At 33.3% G+C, this 19,709-nt stretch overlaps 1 protein-coding gene across 1 annotated transcript; it reads right to left on the bottom strand.

The window, feature by feature from the left end:
* Nucleotides 1–2,938: 2,938 nt before the first annotated feature.
* LOC132308230 (uncharacterized) lies at nucleotides 2,939–3,770 on the bottom strand. Its single transcript, XM_059806248.1, has one exon. The coding sequence runs from the start codon at nucleotides 3,561–3,563 to the stop codon at nucleotides 3,069–3,071; it is 495 nt and encodes a 164-aa protein (XP_059662231.1). The 5' UTR covers nucleotides 3,564–3,770; the 3' UTR covers nucleotides 2,939–3,068.
* Nucleotides 3,771–19,709: the final 15,939 nt, after the last annotated feature.

The following is a 19,709-nucleotide window of genomic DNA, read 5'->3' as shown; positions in this document are numbered from 1 at the left end:
AATACGGGTATAATACTAAAAAAGAAAAATCTTGGAGGCAATTGCCTTACATATAGGTCAGTGCTTGGCTACAATATTCCATCAGAATGTAAACTTGTCTTTTTTTTTTTTTTTTTTTTTTTTTTTTTTTTTTTTTTTTTTTTACGATGAAATGCCTTGTGAAACTTTCTGAGTCTTAAGAGTCATCAGAATGTAAACTTGCTTATTTTATGATAAAATAATTGGTCTATCGTCCAATATGCGATGTATCAGCCAGTTTATATTGACTTTGTCCGAATCCGTTACATTGCTACCATGACCGATACTATGAATCATAGATGAAATGCCTTGTAAAACTTTTTAGTCTTAAGAGTGAGAGAAAGCTAGTCACCTCTAGTTGTGCAGCTCGTGCTACACACTATGTTGAAATCTAAAAAATAAAAATTTGGGAAAGGCAGCATTAGTGACTCTACACTGCAGCAAGGTAGTCTCAAATCTCAATGGTATTTTATTTTATTTAATATTTTTTTGTTAAACGAAAATAAACCACCATTTCTGTAAGCAATTGTTGGTAGTGTGTCACTATCTTCACAAATTGGGGCGATTGTATTTATTAGTAGAATTTGATCTCTCAAAGGGGATGGATTCAATTGGAGCACGTCACCTAGTAATTGCTCACTCACTCATATCATAAGACGACCTTAATCAAAGTGTACTACTATTGGGCGATTGCATTTATTAGTAGAATTTGATCTCTCGAAGGGGATGGATTCAATTGGAGCACGTCACCAAGTAATTGCTCATTCACTCATATCATAAGAAGGCCTTAATCAAAGTGTACTAGTATTGATAGGAGGCTTCATTTTGTGGATGGAGTGAGCCTCCTATGTTATAAAGAGGTATACCTACCTTGAGGTGGCACGTGTGATTTGTATTCCTAGTTTTTAAGTTGTTAGAACCCCATCTCATAATTGACTTGGCCCAACCAATTTAAGGCGCCAATTCATGCCTTGGCTAGATGTCTTGTGCCAAAATCAATTACCTTGGACCTTGGCTGAGGCTTCATCTCAGAGCAAGGTTTAGCCAGCCATACAGTCAGATTGGTTAGTATTCTTTTTCGTGTGGGCTGGTCAATTTTCACATCCCACACGAAAATTGTTTGCAGACTTGTCAGCTGTGTCGAGACTGCAGCCAATCATCGCATTTTTTAGTAGTGATTTTTTCTTTTTTGAATTATATAATTATGAAATTTTAATATAACCTCTCCTAAAATTATAACCATTTTTTTTTTTTTTTTTTTTTTTTTTTTACTATTGCCTTCCTCACATAATTTCTTACATCCGACCTTTGCCGCGGCCACACTAATAGCATGGTCCCCACTTCATTTTTTTCTCTTCTAAAGTGCTAGGTTTCATAAATAAATGGTCTAATCTTTTATTACTATAATGTCTAAATGTAATGGCCAAAAATGCCGGGCCAATTGCTGACATGGCTTGCTGAAAATTGTGCACAGCCAGCTGGTAAAGCCATTGCTATATTATTTATGCTCCGTTCGGTAGAAAGGAAAAAAAAAATTGAATGGAAGGAAAAGAAGAGAGGATGTCCAGACATCTTTAGGGAAGAGTGATGTAGTAATTTAAAATTTCTATAATAGACTCACTTGTCTACTTTTCTATCTTCCGCCCATATTTGTGTGGAAGAAAATTTGTGAAGATGTCATCTTTCCTCATTATCTTTTTTTTCCTTATATATCTCTACTGAAAGTAAGATATTTGTTCATTCTTACCTATTTTTCTTCTGCCCTTCTTCTTTCTTTTTTACCTAACATAGCATTAGAGCCGGGTGGCTAGATACATTCCCTCATGTGTAAGGAATTCAAAAATGAAAAACTCTAGGAAACAAAACCATAAATGGCTGACAAAAGTACATATATCTTTTCAGTTGCATTTCACCACAAATTCAGCAGAGTCATGGTTTTGTTTCTTTCAATTGAATAATGTGTCATCATAGTGAGATCATCACTTCAAGGGCCAATATTTGGTTGTTGCTTTGCTAAATGTATGTGTTTTGAGTTCATTGAGCATTACATACCTTGTGAAAACTAATGTAAACTGGTAGTAAGTTTGTTTTGGTCGTTCAGTGTGCACGCAGATCATATATGACTGGCCTAATGAATGACTCTTAAGTTAGCAGGACATCCTAATAAAAAAATTGCCTCTGTTTGGTAGGAAAATAATTTGTTCTAATTTCTACTCCTTAATGGACATTTGTAGCAGAAATAATGAGTTGCTGGAATTTACTTCCAAAGTGAAAGGGGGCAAAAAAAAAAAAATTTTTTTTTTGAGAATTTATTTGCAGAGCTAAAATTCTTAATTAGTGTGTCCATTTTCTTTTTGGTAAGGCTAGATATAATTAAAAACTAAAGATATACAATGAAGCTCCGCATATTTTTATTATTAATTTTATGCATTTTAAAATTGTTTCCAATTTCTAATATAATTTGCTCTCTTAAGAAGGTAAAAACTTCTTCCAATAATTAATTTATCAAAAACAAGTTGTAAATAATCTTACCACAAAATAGCTCAGTTTAAGTTTGATTCTCCCCTAAACATCTTCTAACATTACAGATTGTCCATTTAAAAGTCTAACTCAATTCATGCATCAAATATACTTGGTCCCAAAATTTGAATCCTAATCCATATTAGCTAAATAATCTAATTAAAATTTACCTTAATGATCAATAAAAAGAATGGCCAAAGACATAATTTATGAATAAAAAATAACCTACTAAGTCCAAGGTCGAATTTGGAAAAAAAGGCATCTTTTATGGACTAATTATTATTAGTCAAAAGCTCACATGAAATCACCAAAATCCATTCATAGTCTAACTAGCTCTTACCTACTACATCTAACCAAAATTTTGACCTGATCAGCATGTATAAGTTTTAGATCATAAATATATGAAAACTTCAAAATCACTCAAAGCTAAAGTCATATACATAACATCATCACAAAACCATAGTAAAATATCAACTTAATTGGTACACTATCTACAGTATATCATAGCACAGTCAAACATTTTAGAGCTATCAAGCACATGAAATACCGATAGAAGTGGCGGTAAACCGGTCAGAGGCGGTTCTTCTCACCAACGCCTTCATTTCCGGTGAAAGGCTGCTGGGTTCTACACCGGTCTCTGGCACCTCCGGTATGGTTGTAAGTGAACCGAACCTATCATAAACAACATAAAATCCATCTTGGGATCGCTCCTGCAACTGAAATAACGAACTATTATTTTGTTTTGGGCGAAAAATGGAGCGAAGAAACTTATGAAACGACCGGGAAAGCTTTGAAGACTTTTTGGACACGGGCTGCAGTGGTTGTGGTGGTGGTGGTGGAAGAACGCGGCGATCGGATAAATGAGGCATTGACAGGGTTCTTGAAGCTATAGCCGAGTCAAGTTGGCGTTCGAATGATTTGAGCTCGAAAGAGTCATAGAGTGAACTACCACAATCCCATACAGGAGGCCTTCCCTTTCCATGAATTTGATTCTCTTTTTGTTGACGATTTTGTGCTTTTTCCATTGCTTTTTTTTTTTTTTGCTAGAAATATAGAAGTATATATAAAGATGTTTATATATGTGAAGAGAGAGAAAGATATATAGAGAGAGAGAAAGAGAGAGAGAGAGAGAGAGCTAGGTTGGGTTGAAGACTTGAAGTTTCTTTGATTTTCTAAAGGTGGGTGAGATTCAAACGAGTTAGTTATGACCAAAAGGAAACACCTTCACGTTCAACACATATACACCATTAAACTCTATATATGATATGCAAGCATTTATGAAGAGATAGTTGGCCCTTGAATTGTCACGTACGTTATTAGAGTAAATTAATAATTCATTAGTTTAGACTTTAGACGTGCCCTTATTGTACACTTGTGTTAGAGTTGCCCTGCATGATCAATAGGATTTGATACTAGTTGTTGGGTTGGAAACGCAAAATAAATAACACTGTTACACAAGAACACAATATATACATAATTCACCCAAATTTTAGGGTTACATTCATGTAGCACACGGAACAAATTCACTATGAGAAAGGTAAAGAATTACGAGAAAAATTTTCCCTCACAAATTTATCTCTAATTCTCAACTTTTTGTATAATTCAAAACCAATAAGGAAGTTAAATCACATCAAGAAACAGAATTTTCCTTAAACTAATAAGTAAAATCAAATCAGGAAACTGAATTTTCCTTAAACCAACAAGGAAGTACTCTTGAAATTTTCATATAATTAAATCTTTTTAAAAAAACAATTATCTAATCAAACTCCACAAAACTACAAGACCTTCCGAATCATTATTTATCTTATCTAATGGTTTTGAGCAAGATTAAAAAGATTAAAAAAAATACTAAATATTTAACTCTCTCGAAAAAAAAAAGTACTGTTGGAAAGATTTCTTCCAGATTCAGTTTGAAAATTTTGATATCTGAAACATTATTTTATGAAAAAAATAATATATAGACTAATACTATATAATCATATGATTAAGATTGATGGTGTAGGCCAGTTACGTAGGGACCAAGTGATTATTAGAAAAGGTAGTTTTGAGGTGTTCACGTTACCAAACCTATATAAGACCTAATTATTTATATTATTATTGTGTTAAGTGATCACTTTCTCTCCCCCCAAACAGTTCTATGGAGGTTGAACAGTTGTTAATTAGGTGTAGGGGAGTACTGTTAGTTGTGTTTGATGGATCGATTACTACTGCTTATGTCTATATAAACCCTTTTTCATTAAACCAAATGCTGCAAATCTGGTATATTTAGATCAATATGTCAGTTGTTGCTATTCTTTAATCCATTTATGTTTTATCTAATTTTAGGTAAGTGGTCAAAAGTTGTTCTTGATATCAAAGTTGTTTGGAAAACAGCGGAGGTAGTCCACAAATTTGATCTCAGAACTATAATGAGGGGGCGCTTTGCATGATGTTCCGGAATTAGTTTGGGCAAAATCTCAGATATCCGAGTTATCAAAAAAAATATATTATGGGTCACTTCAGGCCTTAATTTTCATACATAAACATATTCAAGTTCTTTAGCTCCGAGATATATAGAACTAGAATGGTATAAAAACATGATGTTGATTTTATTATTATTATTATTTTTAAGAATACATTCACAAATGCTCACTGTGAGGCTCGAACCTTTCTCGTTTTCTTTGATTAAAGGAGAGCCCAGTTGGATCAACAACAGTGGCAGCAGAATGTTGATCTTTCTTCCTTCCAAAGGATAAATTTGTTTAATTATTAACTATCTTAATGAAATATATAAGTCAGATTAGAGAGATGCCAAAGACATTGTTGTCTACATTCTTTCTGGAGTTCAAACAGAATTAAGAAGAATACAAAACAAAATTTAGTTAATTAATATGTAGAGGAAAGCCGACAAGTTAATCACGACAAAATGGGATCAATAATGATACAGATAAGGAGGAAGATACCATTCATGGTCAAGAAAAAAAAAATGGAGGATGACTTTTTTTTAAAATTTCTTTAAACAACAGAATCTTTTTCCAGATGAGCAAGTAATATTAGTTTAACATACATGACATATAGTGTGTGTGAAATAAACACACATGCCATATAGTATTATCTAGATACTAAATTTATGCACAATATGAGCACAACCTCTAGTTTTGTTACCAAACTCAACTACAACGACCGCAGAATTGGGGGAAACAGAGCATGCTTTGCTACCACTACAATTATTAGACTCTCAATATTATTTCATTTGGAGAAAAGAGTGATTTATGTTTAAGTATTGTCTTTTACATGTGGGACGAGATTGAAAATTATGATGTGCTCTAATTTTAAGAGACTCGACACAATTATTCTTTCAAAATAATAATAATAGAAGATATATAGACCTTATTGCGAACTCTGCTATATTAAAGACACAAGCAGGCTCAATGTAGGTTTTAGACCCGACCCAGTTTGTATATGACCTTTCAACCCAAATCAATTTAAGGCTTATTAGAAACAATAAATAGACTAAATGTGCCAAAGCATATATAGTCCCAAATTCATGCGCCCTCATCCATAGGAGTACGTACCTCTTTAATTTGTCATGTTATTTTAAAATTTCTCTAAGTTATCTTAAGTTAAATTTTCTACTGAATGACATGTATCACTAAGATATATCTACGACCTATATTAAATCTGTAACGACCCGCATCTGTAGGTCCGAACCGTTAGCTGGGTCCTTAACCGAATCCGAGGTCAACTAGGGACAACACCATTATTTCCTACGTCAATACGTATTGTACATGTCATTCCGGGTTTATAAAAAAAATAAGTAATAATAAATAAATAAATAATAATAATAAAATAAGATTATAGCTACAAAATATGTCAAAACGGTTTACTATCCCATCGAACCCTGTGGAGGAGCGTCGTCCGCCACTTGCCATTCGTGTCCTGAAAAATATTAAATATAAGTAATGAGCAAATTGCTCAGTAGGTGGTGCCTAAGACACATCTCTTGTAACCCCGTGAATCCAAATAATGAATAGAAACAGAGGATAGGGGTCATACTATGAAAGAAAAGAGTACATCATTAATTCCAATTCCAAAATAACAATGTCGTGCCATGATATGTGATGCCATGAATGTCACTCCCCATTTTTAAAATCCAAATCAATCACTTTTCAAACTGTTAATATAACCCGTCCATTGGTGACTTTACGGCGACACGAGAGAAAGATTGGCTACTGTCCTTGACCGTTGGTATCTCCGCGGCGTCATTTGGGGTTCAGATAGCTCAACCACGCTAGGGTGATCTCCCTGATTCCCTCTAGGTTATATTAACACCACGGCCCTTTGGTAGCTTCGTGGCAACCGGGTTTTTCACAAAACCATTTCATTAAATCTTTTTTCCAAAAATCCCCCTTTTCTATTTTAAAGCAATTCTTTCATTTTTCCTTACCCAATGCTATACATGAATGCATCATACTTTTCAACAATATCATAAAGGGGAATCATATACTGTACAAGTCATGTGGTCACAATATAGCAAGCTTTGTAGGAAATTTCTAATAATAACCAACATGTCTCTATAATGAAAATTTAGCAAATCAAATACAATAAACATATAAATTCACCACTTAAACATGCTTTCTCATACAACATCAATTAATTCACATAATTACATGCTTTAATTCAAAAGAAAAATTCTAGAAATATATCTCAAGCTTTTTAATCACAAAATTCATCATATAATACAATAGGTATGAAAACATTATCATTTAAATATAGTTCTTCATCACATATCAACTTAGCATGCGAATACATCTCATATACAACACAGAGCAAATTTTACATGAAATATATACAAAATTAATCATGTTATAACATAAATTAGGAGGAATTGACTCACAAAAATCCAAGAGATTATGGATTAGAAACCCCTACCTTAATTTTATACAAAACCTCCAAATTAATGCCCTAAATCTCGAAATTCCCAAGTGCACCAAACTAGAAATTGCTCCAATCAACTTGTAGATCTCGCCGTGAGTTTCAATTTGTCGCAAACGGCACTAAAAAATATTAAGAATTAAAGCCTTGAAGTGAAAAAAAATAAAAAATGAAAGTTTGAGAAACAAAGAGAGAGACTAGCGGGAATGAGAGAAAAGGGAAAGAAATGAGACCAAAGTCTCTTTCTCTCTCCTAAAACATAGATGTGGGCCCCACAAATTTTTTCCCTTTTTCCTTTACTTTCATTTTACACCACATATATACATATATATCACCATACCATAACCACATATCACTTTAAATAAAGTAAATATAATGCAATTGGACCCAATTAAAATCCCCGTGTGCAGCAATTTCGATAGCGGGTCTCACACGGGACCATCCGGCCCGAAAAGCGAAAAAAATGCAAAAATGACAACCTTGCATTTCAAAGAGTCATGAACTCAATGAAATGCCCCAATCAATTCTCAGACATAACCGACACACTCCACAGTGTCCGGTACACAAAACGGCAAAAGACGAAAATGCTCTCGCAACGACAAAAATTCCGAAAAAAATGAAAAAATGGTGAAAAATAGAAACATCACAAAATCACATTAGCTAATTTAATAAAATTTAGAAAACTACACTGTTTTAAAGTAAAAAGCTTTATGAATACATAAACATCTCTCTCATAAGACCTCCTCTCTTCCCCCCAACAAAGATTGCTCCCTCTATCTCTTTTTTGAAATAATAGTATTGGCTTGGATAAAAAAGGTGATTTGATTAAAGAAATTTGGATAGTAAGTTTTTAATTTAATAATATACAATGTCTGATTAGATGAATTTTATAAAATTTAAGTTTTGAGCATAATTTGCCATGATATCAACAAAAATATTGTTCATTATTTAGAAATACTAAATATTTGGTTGGTAATAACTTGATGTATTTTTATGCAAATTCAAATTTAAACTGAAGTATAAATAATTAAGATATTTTAAAACTTTTCTATTTTAAAACGGTGCAGTTTTTTAACTTCTATTAAATTAGTTGAAGTGATTTAACATAAATCATAGATATATTTTAAATGACACATGTCATTAATAAAAAAATCAACTTAAGATAATTTAGAGGAATTTTAGCTTAAAGGATCCAAGTCCTACATTGAAGCTCACGATTGGGTTAATTGATCCCTGTTATACTTGGGAGCCTGCTTCGAGTTTTGGCATCTCTAAATTCTAATATAACATTCCTATTAAAAAAAAAAAAAAAAAAAAAAAGAAAAAAAAGAAAAGAAAACCTAATTGGAGTGGATAGAGTAAAACGTGGAATTGGATTGGGCAGCCTCTTAAGTCACTTCATTGTTTCCTACCACTTGGCCCACTTTATTGTTTCTTTGTGCTGTGAGACAAGGATGGGATTCGGCGGGCCGAGATTGGGCTAGGCAAGATGTACCAACGACTAGTTCGTTATAGGTCCAAGATTCAACAAGCCCAATTCACGTACACCATCGGTTCTTCACATTAATTAGGTTGCTTGGGTTGTCCAAATTGCAAATAGTTAGGCAAGAAAATAGAATTAATTAACTAAGTAAATATTTTACAGTTTTATTGATTTTCAGTTATTAGAATATAGAAATGTCACGACCCAAAATTTTTAATAAAATCCTCAATTCATTCAAATAATACATCACTATATTCCCATTATCATACAAATTGATCTCTTTTATACAAAAATTAATTTCCTCAATATATACAAAATTCTCCAAATAAATAAAATAAATCATGCAACGCCGACTTTTCCACCTAAGCCCGAATCTAACAATTTACGTTCATCTTCGGTACCTAAAACTGGAGGGTGGTGAGATGGAAAGTCCCAGTAAGAAAAATCATAACAAGAATTTCATGAAAGTTTTTAATAAAATAGCTTCACAAAATATACATATTCAGGTGAATATATAAACAAAATATATATGCATTTAATTAAAACATTTACTAAAATCATTTGAAACAAAATCACCCGAAACCATTCAAAGTATAGATAACCCTATACTGAAAAAAATATATTTTCTCACTGAATCATTAGAGCATCAAACTTCGGCCCTCATTGAATTCTCGGCTCTTATCTGTATACCTCCTCAATCTCTGCCCTATCTGTCTCTCTCTCTCATTTTTGTTTTTTTCTTGAGTATCACTAATGCATGCAATTACTCAACATATAATGTTCCTACCAACACAAAAATATCTCATTCCTATACATCAAACCAAACCTACGTGACACCCACAAACTTTTGACCAAACAAATCAGTTAGTGGATCTCGCCACCTTTTTCTTATAATCTTATCCCCTTCCATTCATTATATTCACTTTAGCAAACAACAAATCAGCCCAGATAAGAAATCAAAAGCAAAGAAGATTTTGCCAAACAAATATCCTTTTGGGATCCGCCACCCATCAATTTCCATTTTTCTTTCTTTTTTGCCCTTTCTCGGTTGCTACCCTTCTTTTAGACAAACAATATATATATATATATATATATATATATATATATATATATATATATATATAAAACAAAACCAACCACACGCATGACTCTATCTCTTAGTGGGCCCGCAAAAGCCATCATTACCATTTCAACTATTTCTCTTTCTTTTCCCATTCGGCCAACCTGCTGCTATTGCAATACCTTTTGCTGGGAAACGTGCAAGTTTTAAAAACTTTTTGAGGGATTTTGATTCATAAATCTTGATTCATCACATAGAGACAAGTTTTATGCAAAAATAAAATATGATGTACCATTCAAGTAACAGATTGAATACTTACATCAAAGGTCTGAGTAAACCTTTAAATCTTTCCTCTAAAGTGAATGTTCTCACTTATTGTAGATCCCTTAGCAAGATGCCTTCTCCTTGGATCTCCATCTTCTTGGTAATTGTTTTGCCTTTAGGAATCACTCATAAGCCTCCATGAATGACCTTGGAAAACTAGGCTTGTGGGAGTCTCCATTAGATGAGAACATAAACCCTAATTTTCTAGAGAGAGAAAATATATTCCTTTTTCCTTCTACTAAAAGTCACACCTAAAATATACATAGATCATATATATTTATAGGCAATATAAAGATAAAGAAAAGGAAACAACAAATCCTTCTCAATCTCTAATTCACATGTCTTAAATCTAATATGATTCCAATATCAAGTTGGGTTATGAATGAGAATCCATTGGGCCTATTATTTTATTGACTACAATGAATTAATAATTGGCCTGGTCCATGGACCCAATTCAATTAATTCATAAATTAATTTCTACTTCACTAAAAGAAATTAATTGAACTCCAGTTAAATAATAAATAACTTCTAAGTCAATATTGCACTTTGACCCCTCTATGCATAATTAGTTATCGGATAATAAAGCCATCAATCCGACTACTTAATTAATATATTTATTTTGGTACCTTTAATTATTTCTGACTCGATCACAATAAAACATTTGTTTGACAAAAATAATAATTTAAATAAATAAATATATAATAAATCGTTTTGTCTAAAAACACACGAAGACCTTCGAATTTACTTTGTAATCAACCATAATCAATACAAAATAAATACAAGTAGCAATGATGCAAATATTGAAAATATAATCGTCTAACTATTAATTACATAACTACCCAAAGTGTCGGTCTAAGGATCCCGAAGAATCCGCCGAACAAATCAAAGTAATTATTAATTAATAAAAGAGTCTATACTTTTCTCATACTTAAGAGTCAAATGCCATGACGATGATAGGGAGCAATTGCATACGACGGCTCTCGCAATATTTCTCAACTTAACGTGGATCCAGTTCAAGTCTTAATTAATTATAATTCCATCCATAATTACCGACTATGAACAATTTATGATTACTATTTATATTCATGTATTGATCGCCATCACATATATATATATATAAATATCTCTTGTAATCAAGAGGATATTATGAATTCTATAATGAATCGAAACATGATACATTGAATTCACCAATTGTACAAAACATAAATATTTCAGAAACGTAAGGAACATATGTCACTTTAATCCAAACAGAAATTTGCTATGTCAGGGCATATGAATCCCAACAGCTCCCACTTACCCTCATAGCTAATTCAAATTGCACCTAACTCCAATGTTATCCAGATGATGATCGAAATTATTGACCAATGACACCTTTGATAATGGATCAATAAAGTTGTGTTCTAATGCAATGTTCCAGCTACAAGTACATTTTCTTGCCGGACAATATCATGTAGAATATGATACTTCCTCTTAGTGTATCTTGTTCCTCTATAGAACCTTGGGCCATTGGTTTGGACTACTTCTGCACTATTGTCGCAACATAGCTCAATAGGTAGGCTAGTATACTCCACAACCTCTAAATCAGTGAGATCAAACCAATAGGTTTCCTTTGCCGCCTTTAAGGCTACAATGTATTCCACCTGCAGGTTTGAGTCAGCAGTTGAAATCTGCTTAACAATCTACTAACTGATTTCCCTTCCATTAAGTGAACATACACTAAGTCATGAACCTCATAGTATCTACTTCTGATTGAAAATCAGAACTAGCATACCTGACTAGGACCATATCATCACATCCATAAATGAGTATGATATCCTTGGTCCTCCTTAGGTACTTAATGATATTTTTTACAACAGACCAGTTATCAAGTCCATGATTGGACTGATATCTTCTGACTATTCCTATAATGTAGCGGATGTCCTGTTTGGTATAGACCATGGCATATATGAGACTCCCATATGCCAAAGCATATAGTTCCAGTCTCATTTGCTCAATCTCCTCTGCTAGTCTTGGAAAACTACTTACTAGAGAGAGCAATCCATGTCAATCAAGCAAGAACTCAATCTTTGAGTTTTGCATACCAAACCAGGTCAAAACTTTATCAATGTAGGATTATTATGATAAACATATTTTCCTTTTAACCTGATCTTGCAAAAGCTTGATCCTAGGAATATAGCTTACATCTTGAAAATCCTTCATTTAAAAATAATTGAACAACTACCTCTTTATCGATGACAAAACTTCCACATCATTCTAAATGAGTAGGATGTCATTAATATATATAGAATCAGAAAAATAATGACATTCCCTTGTACACTCATGATTTATTCACTAAGAAATCTTCTGGTATCCTTTTGTAGATTAACTTGCCTTCTATAAGTATCACCCTACTAGAAAGTTCTACAAGATCCCAGAATTTATTAGAATACATAGATTCCAACTCTGATTTCATAGTAACTCGCCAAAACGATTTGTATCCATATCGGCTCACGCTTCCGTGTAGCTTACTGGGTCCAACTCATGTTTAACAGGGATGTCCATAACGGTCTCACCTAAAAACATGATTCTGTCGGATTGGATGATAATCCTCCCACTACATCAATGTACTGATTAAGGAATCTGTGTACTAGATGATGCTGAAGTATCAATAGGGAATTCATCTATAATTCTTAATTTCTATACTAAGTGTGTTCATATGTGGTACATCTGATACTCATACCATATTCTCTAACACTAGGCTACTAGGTATGTGATTCATAATATGATTTTCCTATAGATAAACAGTGAGTGTAAACAATCAACTTTTATCATTGAGATTATAAAATAATCCGTCCTAGTGACTTTTAGAGTAGCTATCAAATCTATCATGCGTATGATTTGTTTCCAACTTACTTGTCCATATCAAGCGCACATGTGCAAGACTACCCCATATGTGCATGTGATTCAAACTAAGATTTAGTTAAAAACACAGCTCAACGGTATCCTTGAGACAGACTAAGATGGAATACAGTTCATAATGCGTATCGATGTCATTAACGCTAAACTCTTAAAATGAAAGAGATAATATAGCATAACAGATCATAGATCTAACCATGTTAAGCGGAATTCTGTTATTCCTATTTGACACCTAAATCCATTTAGCGTTAATTGTTGAAAACTTGGTACACCACACCCTTATTGACCATATAGTCTTTGCACTATCCCAAGAAATACTCATCTCCACGATCAGATCGGATTGTTTTGACAAGCTTACCTAATTTATGCTCCACATCAGTCTTGACACTTTCAGAATGTACCAAAAGTGAGTAATGTTGCTTGGATGTTCATAAGACCACACGTGTCTGTGTGTACCGACTCCAATTGTCCTTTATGTCTATTTCATTTGGCTGATTAAGCCCTTAGAGTTATCTATCCTTCAAAACAGGATTCACAAGTTTGGTTTAGGCTCCTCTGCCTCACTAGGTAATAAACCTTCTTTGACCAATCTTTGAATCTCATTTTGATTGATAACAACCCAAAAATAGACATTAAAAATACAATGAGTCAGGAATAACAAATTTTCTCTTAACATTCAATCTAGAAGATGCAACATTAGTTTCTACATCCTGCAAATCTTAAGAGCTTGTGATTATAGTATATTAACTATCTTTCAATGTACCAGAAGTAATCGCATATCTATTTAATTTTATAAAACCAGTTTTACAAAATAACAATACAGTTTTATAAACCACAAGTGAAACATGAACTAGATTGCGTCTAACTTCTGTGCATAAGGATAATTCTCTAATACTAATATCCTCATACTATCTAATTTCAGATGTATTACTCCCACTGACTTAGCTACAACCTTGACATCAGGTTAAGTATAAATATATATCCATATTATCGAGGCTTCTGGATTCCTGAAATCCTTACAACAATTGCAAACATGTTTAGTGGCTCCAGAATCTATCCATCAGGAATTAATAGATACAACCACATAACATGGCTCAATGATTAAATATACATTTTCCTATGCTACGTCATTGCTTAGACAGTTCGTCCTTTAGTGTCTTAGTTAGCGACAAAAGAAACAGTTTTCTTCGTCCTCAACATACACTGCCTTATTCCCTTTAACCTTTTTGAATACCCATGTTTTGTGCTAGCATAATCCTATTATCATCCTTCTTCTTAACTTTGTCCTTCCACTTGGGCCTAGAAGAAAATTGTATAGACTAGGTTAGATTAATAGGATCGCCTATACTTTTGATTATCCCTATATCTGTTACCAATTCTATAAGAATATCAGCGAGTGTGAACTCAAACTGATTCCTTATTTAGTTCACTCTGGAAAAACCGAACCACTTTGGTAACAAGGCAGTAATCATGTCAATTTGAAACTTACCATTCAAGTCAGCCCTATTGACCTTCAGTTCAATTTTTAAATAATAAACTATCATTTTCCAAAATTCGATCTCATGCCGGAGTTCCTTAGGCTATCTTGATGGTGTTCAAATCTGACATAGTACGTAGGCATACGCCCTATCGAATCTCACTAAAACATCTCATTAAGTATCTTAAAGTAAATGAATTAGGTATAGGAGTAGTCAATACATTTAGTACCACTTCCTTGTGAATAAAATATCAAATTTCCTTTTCCAGTCAATATATAAGGTCCAGTTACATTGAATATGTAAGCATGTAGATAAAATGGATCAAACATAATTAATCTGAATATAAATGCATTCATACAATATGCAAGGTGAATTATTAATACTATCATGCATATTTAAAATTAAAATAAGTTTGTTAACCACATAATATAATAAATCTCAATATAATAAGAGATTATTATCATTATTGGTAAACAATCTATTTTAATTAATGCGAGTCCCTCAACGTCGTAGCATAATAAATCATACCATCGATACGTCAATAACTTATCCTGATGGAGGAGTTCATTATTACTATTGTTGAGATTCATTTCCTATTAAGCGAGCACTTCCATTAAAACAGTATGTAGGTCCCTTAACCACTGCATGAAAAATCGGATAACCAATACGCCAATAACTTATTCGGTTGGCGAAATTCATTATTACTATTGGCGGGCAAATTTTATCATCTCCATATCTCTTAAGACAATGCCTTGTCTATCTATATGAAATGATTCCCGATTATGTTTAGCCTTTCTAAAATCACCTAGTGTAGACCACTCCGTTGGGGAGCTAACACTATTGATTTTAGATTGAGTGTATAACGTTATTAATGCTTCAATGAAAAATAAAACATTAAATATCTTATCATTATAATCTAGACTCTTTATATCATGCGTAGGGCCTTATTTTTAAAGATCTAATTACAATGAACATTTAAGATTTTTATTTTCATGAGATAACTATTCTTGTAATATTAAAACTTTTCAAATCATGCGTGGGGCCTTATTTTTTAAGATCTAATTACAATAGTTTTAATAACGAAGACCATGGGGTAATGTATAAAAATCCCCGCTCTCACTCAATTTTTAATCATTAATAATTAGGGTTTTGAATTTATTCATTTACATGATATAATGCATGCAAAACGTCTTGATTTTAATCCAATTAAATTTAGAAAATATTTGGACTTTAAATGATTCACTAATATTTAATTTGAGACACACTTTAAAAATAATTTACAAAAATAATTTTTCGTTACCCAATAAGTGCCCTCTAATTAATTAGTAATCAAATCCAATTAATTTTCATAACTTAATTAATATAAATCAAGCCATTTAAATAAATATCATGGATCCAATGCATGAACAATAATTAATTAATAATTATCTATTCTATGCATTTTATATATCACATAAATAAATAAATGATAGACAAAAACTAATAAAACGACTAATGGATTTAGCTTTTAACATTTAATTGCTCTAAGTATTGCGCGAGGGTCAATCAACGGCTTGTGAACTCCTGCAGAGGCTTGTATGCACCTAGAGAAGCAAAACGCCGCCTGGAACGCGCCTAGAAGGCCCCACACGCGCTCGCACGGGCCTGGGGCATGCAACAGGGCAAGACACGTGCCCCCATGCGCTGGCACGCACCTGGGGCACGTGGGACGTGCCCCCACGTGCTGGCACGTGCCAGGGGCGCGTGGGACGAGCCTCCACGGGCCTGGAGGCGCGTGGAGGAGAAAAGGCTTTGGCTGGCGCGTGAGCTGCACGCGCCAGCATGTTCTTCAAAGCTCCACTTCCTGGCGCGTGTTCCTCACGCGCCAGGCTCACCACCCATGCATCACATTTGATTCCAGCCTCCTCCGATGCTTCTTCTCGCCGCCGGCGATGCTCCGATCACCGGAAAAGCGCCGAAAAAATCCAGAAAAATTCCCAGAAAAATTTCAAAAAATTCAGAAAAATTCCAGAAAATTACTGGAGCATAATTTAACCCTTTTGGACCTTCTTGAAACTTCATAGCATCCTTTGATGAAAATTACATGACTCTAAAAATATTTACAATTTGAAATACAATGGAAAAAATTAAATTACATCATTGAACTTTCAAACGGTTAAATCAAAACCTTAATTACATTCATCCAAAGATAAAATTACATTCAATTGACCTATAAGCTTCATCCATGACCCAAACACACATCATCATATATTTACAATTATACATACATCATCATGTATCAATATATTAAATCATACATCAATATATATATATAATTTGGATCCATGATAATAATTTTGATAAAAACATGATCTCTAGTAATGAATCAAACCATGCTCTGATACCACTGTTGGGAAACGTGCAAATTTTAAAAACTTTTTGAGGGATTTTGATTCATAGATCTTAATTCATCACATAGAGACAAATTTTATGCAAAAATAAAATATGATGTACCATTCAAGTAACAGATTGAATACTTACATCAAAGGTCTGAGTAAACCTTTAAATCTTTTCTTTAAAGTGAATGTTCTCACTTATTGTAGATCCCTTAGCAAGATGCCTTCTCTTTAGATCTCCATCTTCTTGGTAATTGTTTTGCCTTTAGGAATCACTCATAAGCCTCCATGAATGACCTTGGAAAACTAGGCTTGTGGGAGCCTTCATTAGATGAGAACATAAACACTAATTTTCTAGAGAGAGAAAATATATTCCTTTTTCCTTCTACTAAAAATCACACTTAAAATATACATAGACCATGTATATTTATAGGCAACATAAAGATAAATAAAAGGAAACAACAAATCCTTCTCAATCTCTAATTCACATGTCTCAAAGCTAATATGATTCCAATATCAAGTTGGGTTATTAGTGAGAATCCATTGGGCCTATTATTTTATTGGCTACAATGAACTATTAATTAGCCTGGTCCATGAACCCAATTCAATTAATTCATAAATTAATTTCTACTCCATTAAAAGAAATTAATAGAAATCCAATTAAATAATAAATTACTTTTAAGTCAATATTGCACTTTGACCCCTTTATGCATAATTAGTTATCGGATAAAAAAGCCATCAATCCGACTACTTAATTAATATATTTATTTTGGTACCTTTGATTATTTCTGACTCGATCACAATAAAACATTTGTTTGACAAAAATAATAATTTAAATAAATAAATATATAATAAATTATTTTGTCTAAAAACACACGAATACCTTCGAATTTACTTTGTGATCAACCATAATCAATACAAAATAAATACAAGTAGCAATGATGCAAATATTGAAAATATAACCCTCTAACTATTAATTACATAACTACCCAAAGTGTCGGTCTAAGGATCCCGAAGAATCCGCCGAACAAATTAAAGTAATTATTAATTAATAAAAGAGTCTATACTTTTCTCATACTTAAGAGTCAAATGCCATGACGGTAATAGGGAGCAATTGCATACGACGGCTCTCGCAATATTTCTCAACCTAACGTGGATCCAGTTCAAGTCTTAATTAATTATAATTCCATCTATAATTACTGACTATGAACAATTTATGATTACTATTTATATTCATGTATTGATCGCCATCACATACATATATAAATATCTCTTGTAATCAAGAGGATACTATCAATTCTATAATGAATCGAAACATAATATATTGAATTCACTAATTGTACAAAATATAAATATTTCAGAAACATTAGGAACATATGTCACTTTAATCCAAACAGAAATTTGCTATGTCAGGGCATATAAATCCCAACACCTTCTTCCATCAATTTGTTGTATAAATAAATAATATACATACAAATGCATACAAAGCTAAACCTGCAAACATCTTTCGAGTGGGTGATTAATCAATAACCTAATCTCTAATTAGAAAAGTCTCTAATTAAAATTAAAATATTCAATCTTGATAATTTAAAATTATAAAATAAATATAATTTCAACTATTAAAAATCTGAATTGTTACAAGAAAACTAAAACAAGCATTCTTTTTCTCGGAAAGAAAATCTTCTCCAGTTACTCTCTCACTGAATTGGTTCAGTGAGGGGTAAAAAAACTAACTTGGCATTTGAGTTAAATTCATATTTATCAAACTTCTAATATATACATACAACTACACTATATAATATATTTATTATTTAATGAATTAACTTTCACTTCATGGACCCAAAATTGGTTTCCTTGGCGCATATCTTTGTATATATAAAGAGGAGCAATGCTTGATAAGTTTTGTCCTCTACCCTGATGTGGCCCCTATGAAAACTTGACACCTGTCCAAAAAATAAAAATGGATTATAACAATTCATTTTCTTTCTCCTTCAGTATTTTTTTATTTTTTATTTTTTTAGAAAACCTCTCCTTCAGTCTTTTCATCTTCGCCGAACCAGCTCATTCATCTTTGCTGGTCATCGTTCTGAATCCTCCATTCCACTGGCTTATTTCAGCCCACTTTGCCACAAGTCAACCGTAGTTCATCCATAGTCGAGTTTCTCCTTACCCGCCGGTGACGCGCCGCAAACCCATTGCCGTTTAATCTTGCCAAGCACCGCCACAAGCCCACTACCGTCTTCATCCTCGCCGGTCTGCCATATATCGCCAGCGCGGTCAAATTATTCACGGCCGAGCTCTCCACATCCGAGCCGTCCTCGCGACCTTCCGAAGTCAGCTCGTCAACGCTACTGTCAGTCAGCCGCGCCCATCACGGCCACCATCATCCAAACCCGAGTCTTTCACCGGCAAGCTCACCGCCGACCTCTCCACTGTTGAGCTCTCAACCGCCTCCATCCTTGTCTGGTTCATCTTGTCTGATCTCAGCAACACCCCACCTTCACCACCCTCTACAACCAATGATTGTGGGGATGTAGGCGACGAGATCCCGTCGGAGCCACCGAGTTTGGACCAAAGCTTTAGCAAAAAAACCCATTTGGGGTTGATCCAAATGCTTTTCTTTTTTTTAATATTATACAATA

The sequence above is a fragment of the Cornus florida genome, unplaced genomic scaffold, assembly GCF_030987335.1.
Source record: "Cornus florida cultivar Cherokee Brave unplaced genomic scaffold, ASM3098733v1 CherokeeBrave_3.0.0_Hap2_Chr05, whole genome shotgun sequence".
Lineage (NCBI taxonomy): Eukaryota > Viridiplantae > Streptophyta > Magnoliopsida > Cornales > Cornaceae > Cornus > Cornus florida.
This window is presented reverse-complemented; position numbering and strand designations above follow the sequence as displayed.